Raw genomic sequence first — 8,770 nt, forward strand, 5'->3', positions numbered from 1 at the left:
GGGCAACCCCTTCCAATGCCTGAGAACCCTGGTCACAGGTGGGGTTTTTCTTCGTTTTTTAATGCAAAGAAAGTAACAGCACAGAGGGTTCTCTTTGGTTTAACCTGATGTTATTCCTCCACCAGCCCTCCATCTGGCCCCCAGGAACACACCCCATCCCTACTGCCCATTCTGGCTTTAGCCCTTTGACTGCAGCTGAAGGCAAGTAAACTGGTGGGGGGCAGTTTCCCTGCCCCACCCTTCAAAAATGCTTTTATTTTTTAAATTTTATTTGTGGAGTTAGTGTGCACTGAATTATGCGTGGGGCCATCTAGCACCATCCGGATGATGGCCACCCAGCCCTGTGCACAAAAACAGAGGTAGCACTGTGGTCCTGTCCAGAAACACACGCTGCAAATGCTCACAAGGCCAACCCCAAACTCCAGAGCAAGCCACGTCAGCACCTCAGGTTTGCAGCATGCAGAGAATTCCATGTTAACAATGGATTCCAAACACGCTACACAGAAGCTGGTTGTACTCTGTCAAGAAATAATTGTTTTCGTCATTCTACAGATTAAAAAACATACACAATTTAGGGCTGAAAAAAAGAAACTGTTCTTTTATTATTTCAGGACAGAAACAGCAAGGCAAATCACCATATTTGGAAAGCTGTTTCAGCTCTAGCTTTGGTATAATCAAGTTAAACTGTTTCAATCTATGAACAGGAAAAATATATAATAGCAAAAAAATTAAAGCTTTGTCATTTAAATATTGCATAGGCACCATATGCTTTTGCATTACATTATTTGTTAAAGGGCTGATAAACAAGGTGACAGCCAATAAACCCAGGTGTCCTGTGGTGATAAAGTAACAATCCTCACCCCCCTGAAGACCTTCAGTACAAAGACATAATTTTATTCCTGTTCTTGCTTAAGTGCTTGTCCAGTTATTATCCAAAAAATAGCCATCTAGGCAGGATGCTGAGCATCACTCGGAGCAGGCTGCCCAAGACTCCTTCCATCCCTAGGGAATGTATCAAGACATTAAATGGATGAGTCTGGAAGGTAAAAAAAAAAAAAAAGGGAGGGAGGGATGAGAGGAAAAAGGTGAAAGGAGCTAAAGGTGTGTTTCAGCCTCAGCAGAAACAAAATCAACCTCATCCTTACAAGATGTCACTGCCTGGCTTGCTGCCTGGTGGCCATAAAATGAAGTGCAAGGGGGAGTACAGGGACAGCTGAAGCCTTCACTGAGCAAGTGGGATGTTTCTTGTGTCAGCAACACGTTAGAGATCTCTGCTCTCGGGTTCACAGGGCAAGAGAGCTGTAAATGGCAGGTGCTGTGTATGTCTCAGTGGCTCTGTTATTCCAATCAAGCCCAAGATGAAGACCACAGAAGTGGATTCAGGCACAGCTGGAAGAAACAATTAGTACAAAAAGAGCAGAGCAGCCCTATTCTATAGAAACAAAACGTCATGTGATGGCACCTCTTCTGCAGAGACACCTCCTTTTTAGGGAGAGCAAAACCTGCCACAGAACAAAATGCTGGAAGTTTTGTTGTGCCGGATGAAGAAGAGGAAGGGATGATCAGCAGTGAATTCTGGAACAATCATTGCACAGCGCAGCATCATCACTCCTGCTGTGGCAGCTGCTGCTTCAGTGCCTTCTTCATTGACTTCCACAAAGGACTTGTGAACTACTTCAGAGAGCACCAGCTCACTGCCAGCCGAGATCCCTGAGAAGTCTGCCTTACTCAAGTCAAACGCGTCAGGCATTCCCATGCTGCTCAGAAGGGGTTTCAGGTCATAATCTTCTTCCAGTTTAAACCTGGGTAAAGACACTCTCACCTCTGTACAGTCCATCATTTCAGGATTGATCCAGTCTATCAGCTTCTCATATGTAAGTTCTCTTTCCAGCTAAAGAAAAAAACCCCAGAGTTACATAATTAAAACAAGAGAGCCAGTTTCACACAGCCAGAAGTCATTATTACTGCCTTTGTTCATATAGTGTGTAATAAGCATCTTTTTTCCAGGGTTCAGAGGGTCTCAAGCCAAAAGTGCAAGTTTCACTTCGCAGTAGAGACTATGGCCCCAGCAGAGATCAATCCCATATGCTTTTTGGTAGGTACAATAAGGATCGGTCCCTTCCACATGAAGTTTACTTTTATAAAACATGTTAGATCAAAGTTTTTCATGTTTTTACATAAGGGAAGCAAAGGCACAGAAGAACCAATGCCAAGGTCACAAAGGAACCCAGTTCTTCTGTCTGAGCATCAAGGATGTAATAGCTTTGGAACTGAACTGCAGGTCTATAAGCACTATCAAACTCTCTGCCCTGGAAGGATACACACTAGTTTTTGCATTTAGCTCAACAACTTACACTTTCCAAGCCAGTGGATCCATCCTGGATTGCATCAGGGAGCAGGATGATCATGCTGAGCTCATTATTGACGTAAGGGAGCTCAAGGATTTTGGTCTGTAACTCCCCAATATACGTCATGTTAAATTTGTCCTTCTTGAACATCATCTGCACAGGTTTGGTCTCGTTCTAAAAGTAGAGAGATGTCAAGAGTTAGCACTGAGCTAGTATGCTCATCTCAAAGTATGAAGCAGGCATCCAGTTACTCAAGGCTTCTTAGAGTTTGATGAAAGAACCACACACACCACAGAGTCCAGCCTGACCACTGACTGTTGTAAAGCAAGAGGTAAGAAGTAAGGAGCCCTGAGATTTCATATTTAATTACTAATGTGGAAGTGGCTGTGAAGTTTCCTTTAAGGCAAAGAGGCAAGGACATGTAAATTTGCTCACTTAGGAACTAGTGACAAGCACTAAACAGAGCTGGTAAGAAGCAGGGCCTGTGTTCTGTGCTTTAAGTGAACACAAAATAACTTCAATGTAGATATTTCCATTTTTAGTCCATGTGGCTCCAACTGCTATAGCAAAGAGGAATTAAAATATTTTAAAATTATACTAAAAATGACAAGAAAACATGAATGTTATTTTTCATTCTGGAAAGTCACATGGATAGTAAGGAGGGGAGATTTTTCTCCTTAATTTCATTCTCTGCTATCTCCTTCCATTTTCACATGGCACAACAGCTACTATGGCTTACATCATTATTTCCTCCTTTTCAGTTCAGACTTCCATTGCTTTCTCCCTTGCCTTAAGGAGACAACCATGCAAGTATTTTTTGTTTTTAAAATAAAGCCCATTGAAACAACGCCCACAGAGAATATGGCAGAAGTTATTTAACAGCAGCAATGACACATGAAAAGAATGGATAAGCAAAGAAAAGGCCACGCAGCATGTGAAAATCACCCAGTGAGTCATAAGAAGTGCAAAAGTCACAGAAATGAGGTAACAGGATGCTGGAAAGGCTCCTGGGAGGTTAAAGTTAACTCTGTACAACTGGACAGTCTGGGAAATAACTATATTAGAAATTCAGGTTACCCCTGGGATTTCCAATTGCTCATTTGAGGCTACTCAGAGACTTCTGCAGCTCATCAGTGGCTAGCCATTAGTGGGATGAAAACACCAACTGCAGTTCCTTGGGTGAGCCAAGGCAGCATTCCCCAACCTTACGTCTTACAACTTTCCCCAATAGCTACCCAGATCCTAAAGACTCTGATCTTAAAATAATTGACTGAAGACAGCTTACATTCAGAAGTTTCTGCACATGCAAGCTCTTTTCTGCCTACAACCTAAAGGAACATATTCTTATCCATACCAGTTTTATGCTAAAATAATCAAGTCCACTGATTTCTGTTAAATTGTTCACAACTTTCAAACAGCCTGACAGCTCCGCTCAACTGTTTTCTTCTCCTCAGTTCTGTTTTAAGTTCTGTAACTATGTAGAGGACCACCTCTCTCAAACAAGGAGGGTAAAGGAAAAAAACAAGAGACAGAACGAAAGAAATACTTAATTGTTATACCCAAGTTCCCAGTAATTATGTGAAACTTAACAGAAACTAAACAAAGAGAATGTTCGTATTTAAGGGACGGGGTATAAGGAATTCCATGCAGCCTACCCAAGGTAACCCTGCTTGAATGATTTATTTTTTTCTTGAGAGCTAAGTTCATTCATTTCAGAGTACTTCAGAGGAACAGTGTACTGTCAGCATTTTAGCACATCATACCTTGTTAATGTGAAACGGCCTTTCTTCTGTTCTCTCTTTGTTGAACTGCTTTTCCCAGTTGCCTTTGAAATAGATGGCATTGACCAGCACAAGTCTGGTCAGCGAATTGAGAATCCCCTCTGCTAGCAGGTTCTGAATTTTACCTTTATGATACAGAGAAAAAAAACCAAAACACCCAATTTCTAAGCTTGACATGTATCTCCTCTGTAATTAATACACAATACATAAGAGAATTCTGTACCAAACAGAGCAAGAGCTCAATGTTTAGGGTTGGTTTTTTTTAATTCACAATACTGTATCTTGAAATAGCTGTTTGCCCAAGTCTTGGCTGCCATGAAATACAACAGGGCATTCTGCAAAACACTCACCTTCCGTCCTTTCCTCTACCCAGACATTTATTTGTTTTCTGGAATCCTCCCAAGCATGCATGAAGTCAGTCTGTACTAGGCCAGCATGGTAGAATTTCTGACTTGACTCTAGAAATGACTAACATGGAGATTCAGAACAGCTTTTCAGTAATGTATTTTACTCTCATTCAGCCACAGATAATTCTTAAATACACCAAGAATATCCGCCCACTTTTTCCTATAGACTGTTAAAAGTTTTGTCTGACACCTTCCTGTTAGGTTTTATTCCACCCATTTGAACTAGGAATTGTCCCCTGTATGTCATTATGGCTTCTTTAGTGTGTTAGAGAGTTCTGCATAACTTAATTGAGAAATGATGTGGCTACTTTTTGAGGATTTTTGTTTCAGTGAGAAAACATGATTTTGTAAGCTTCTCTCTACACAAATTTCATTGCTAAACCTCCCAGACTAACAGAAAACTTTTAGTTCAGAGGGGAAACTGATTTTTCCCAGAGAGGAAAACACAGATTTAGAGTTTGATGAATTTTATAGTGCTTTGCACCAGCTGTGCATTCAGATCACAGGCTATCAAACATGAACTTTTCCATCGAGTTCAGATACCAGGCTCTGGCACAGCCTATCACATTGGTAGGTCTCAGCTTAGTAAATTTGGAAAGTAAAACCCAAAGCCTGCCTTTGGCCTCCAAAAGAAAGAGGTAGAAAGTACATTATACTAAAAAACCCCACAAATTGAACAGTTACTTACTGAGAGAAACTCAAATGTCTTTTCTCCATAAAGTCGATTAGCAGTTCTCAGTATATATTTGGTGTTTGGATCATTAATTTCAGAGAGAAGTGACTGATACCCATTGTGAGCATCCTTGGCTTTGCTCAGAGAAAGCACCTGTAGAAAGACAAACCTCCTCAGTGGAGTCTATGCCTTCTCTAAACACACTTGCTTCAGCATATATTTTTTAATGACTTTTAAATTACTTTGGGGTTTAAAAAACTGTGAGTTGAAGCCAAAAGATTTTTTTATCACACCTCCCATCTGAAGCTTATCATGCAAGTCACCTACAATGCATCCAGACAGATGTTGTACAACTAATAAACTGGGGTGCAGAATAGTCAGCAGTATTTAGTTTCCTTGATTGAAGCTAAGCATTAGAGGATCAAACTGAGACTAGAATGACAGTGATAGTTTAGCATCAGTGCAGGTCACAGACATTATATAGATTTGCTGTTCATATGGTCCCAAATTCAATCCATTAAGTTTATTTAGACATACCTTTGTTATTTGGGCTTCGGTATTACCTTTTGAACCCAGCAAAATCATAGACAAAGCAGAAGAAATACTAAAAGGAGAAAAGAATAGATTCTGCCCGCCTTTGTTCTCACTCAGCTTTCTATAGAGGTCAAGTGCAAAAGTAGTGTTTGCTGCACAGAGGCTATCCATGGTTCAGAGCCTGGGAGACAAAACACAAAACAGGAATGGCTCAAATTTATTTGAATACAAATTTATTAAGTTATGCTTTTTACATTTCCCAGTATGAATTATGCAGCAACTGTCATAATTAGGCTGGAAAATTATCAATTCACTGAAAAAACTGATTTAGTGGAACAGGCACCTTAAACCCCACACTAGGCACCCGAGTTATTTTAGGGATTTATTGTTTGCTTTTCTATTTCAATCCCATACCTGTAGCAGAGACAGCAATTCCCACTGGTGCCATTAGATTCTTCACTGGGTAAATAATATTACATCTTTTGAGATTATCATCTACAACAGTATTTTGTTTAGGGTTTATTAAAACAAGTCTCTTTTGAGCTCACAACAATTATTTCCCTTTATAGGAAAACCAGAGCAAAATGTAATGCATCAGAATGGCAGAATTATAAACTCTTACCTTCTCTAAGTTTATCTATCTTCAGTATTACCTTCAGCTTACTTGTAAGTGTACACACTGTCTTTTAAACCCAACAGCCAGCCCAGCAGAAGTCAGCAGAATCACTTGACCTACAAGATTAAAAAAGAAAATTAAAAGAAGTTATTTGGTCAGCATGACAGATTATTGTCATTTCCTGCTGTAGTACAAAGAAAAGTCAAAGTCCACTTCGGTTCCATTTTACTGCCTACAACACGGAAACACACAGAATAAAAAACCTCCTTGTATCTCATGGTACACACACACCTCAACATGCGTAACATGGTGCCTGTTATACTCCACATACATCAGCTGAGTGGGCAGATAACTCACTTCAGATTAAACCACACCTATAAAAGGAGCAAGAAATCCTGAGTTTACTATGGATAAGTATCACCATACACAGTAACATAATTCAGCTGGTGATAAAGCTTTCTGTGTTTTTTTTTTTTTTCCCTTAAGGCATTGCCTACTGTTGATACATTGCTGCAAAATACAAAACCAACATCTAATTCCTATTACTCAGTCGTTATCTCAAACAAATAGGTGGAATGAACAAGTTTCTGCATGCATTATTTTCCACCTAAGGAAGTTTCTTGCTGGTAGCTTTACAATAAACAGAAGTAACTTTTCTCCTGTTTCTCTTCTCCCATAACCAAAAGAAAAAAAAAATAGGGGGGCAAGTGTAGATGGAAACAATCCTCCAATTCTGTCTGAAACTAGTAATTTAATGTGTACCTTACAGCATAAGTAGGAGGCACTTAGTATTTTCAGCTCAGGTTGGTTACAACAAAGACAAGAACCTACCTGCTGTCCTGATATGTCAGATTGCAGCAATACAGGTTTTTTTGACTGGGAGGTCACAATACACAGGAATAGTGACAGCAGCAAGCAGTATTACCTAGAAAGTTTTTGTAGGGCTTCCATAACAGGCAAGAATTTACAGACAAAAGAACACAACTCACACTATTTGCCTACCTGAAAATGAGTGCATTTAACCAAATGGTAAGTAATATTTCACCAGCTGGGATGCAAGGCCAGGAGTTGTATCTCTGCAGTTATCCATGCTTTCTCTGCAGCTCATGAAGAGCAATTTAATTACTGGCATCCTTCCCATCAGAGCAGTTTTGGAGACAACACAGAACAACTGCACTTGGGAACAGAAAACCACATGATACAAGCGCATATTTGTCAGCCACTTGTAAACCATTTGCTGCAAACCCCTCAGTGATCAGGGGTTTGCCCACAACAACTCATTCCTCTGGTCTCCCCAATGGGCTCTGCAGGACAGCGGTGAGGCACTTGTGTGGAGGTTTCTGGATGCCCTGACCCTGTGTATTCCTACCACTATGAATGTGAAGCATGTTCTCAGCAGTAGACACCTATGCTGTACGACAGTCTTTATGAAAGCTGTATCTAGATTAAACAGCAGATACACAGTGCGGTGTCTCTTCCAGTGACTGGTTTTGCTATGGGGGAACCTGACCAGAGCAGGGTGCAGCTGTCCTGCAGCCCAAGGGACACATCCCACCAAGACTACAACATGGATTAACACCTGCTGGATGCAGACACTTCCCCACCTTGCCCCAGCAGAGTCATAAGCCAACTGCTCTGAAAACAGCATCCTGGTTTTTATCCGGCACAGAGCTGGGTTTCTTTTGCAGTAGTTAGAATTGTGCTGAATTTTACTTTTCAGCCTGGGACTTGTTATGAGAGACACACTGTTAACATCCTAGTGTTTGCATTTTTGTCACTAGAAGTGAAGGACTTGGTGCTCTGTTAGTCTAAAAGTGCAAGATTTAAGGGGGTGAGGAATATTTAAATTAATAAGCTAAACTGGCATTTAGATATGCCAGTGGGATATTCCATATCATATCACATCATGTCCAGTATATTAGTGATGGTCTCTCCCTCTTTTAGCTCTCTGATTTTCACTCAGACTTTCACTCTTCCAGGATTGCAGTTTCAGTTCAGGATTGTCACTCCTCTGGGATGGTTATCTGGGAACAGGCTGGGCTCAGTCAGCGGGTGGTGAGCAGTTGCACTGGGTATCACTCATTTGTATATGCTGTTACTGTTATCATTATCACTACTATTTTAATATTAGTATTATTTTAAGTTTTATTTTATTTCAATTATTAAACTCTTAACCTATGAGTGAACTTACACTTGCCCCCAATCATCTCCCCTATCCAGTGTGGGGAGGAAGTGGGTGAATGTCTGTGTTGGCTGCTGGCCAAGGGCTAGCCCAGTGAAACCACCACAAACAGCCAGAGGGGGAACTCAGTGTGATGAGCATCAGGTGGTGTCCATCTCCACAGAGCAAGCTGCATCAGCAGCACCTACATCCCTTTTCTTCCATCTCCTGGACCAAAGCATGCTTTCTT

General features: G+C 40.8%; 1 protein-coding gene across 1 annotated transcript; it reads right to left on the reverse strand.

Annotated features, from left to right (window-relative positions):
- Window positions 1–1,474: 1,474 nt before the first annotated feature.
- LOC104527531 (serpin B6) lies at window positions 1,475–5,917 on the reverse strand. Its single transcript, XM_010171272.2, has 6 exons — window positions 5,747–5,917; window positions 5,225–5,362; window positions 4,480–4,597; window positions 4,112–4,254; window positions 2,355–2,522; window positions 1,475–1,891 (listed from the first exon to the last, which is right to left on the reverse strand). Exons 1-6 carry the CDS (start codon window positions 5,912–5,914, stop codon window positions 1,487–1,489), a joined length of 1,140 nt encoding a protein of 379 aa, XP_010169574.1. The 5' UTR covers window positions 5,915–5,917; the 3' UTR covers window positions 1,475–1,486.
- Between the last annotated feature and the right edge of the window lie 2,853 nt (window positions 5,918–8,770).

Source organism: Antrostomus carolinensis, unplaced genomic scaffold (assembly GCF_000700745.2).
Source record: "Antrostomus carolinensis isolate BGI_N321 unplaced genomic scaffold, ASM70074v2 scaffold20047, whole genome shotgun sequence".
Classification (NCBI taxonomy): domain Eukaryota; kingdom Metazoa; phylum Chordata; class Aves; order Caprimulgiformes; family Caprimulgidae; genus Antrostomus; species Antrostomus carolinensis.

What these genes read in the sequence shown, in the direction of transcription:
- LOC104527531 (XM_010171272.2), bottom strand. Translation starts at nt 5,914, where the DNA reads ATGGATAGCCTCTGTGCAGCAAACACTACTTTTGCACTTGACCTCTAT. An exon ending in AGACATTTGAGTTTCTCTCA is followed by an intron (nt 4,598 to 5,224) that starts GTAAGTAACTGT and finishes TCTCCATGTTAG; the next exon opens with TCATTTCTAGAGTCAAGTCA. An exon ending in GGTAGAGGAAAGGACGGAAG is followed by an intron (nt 4,255 to 4,479) that starts GTGAGTGTTTTG and finishes TGTATCATAAAG; the next exon opens with GTAAAATTCAGAACCTGCTA.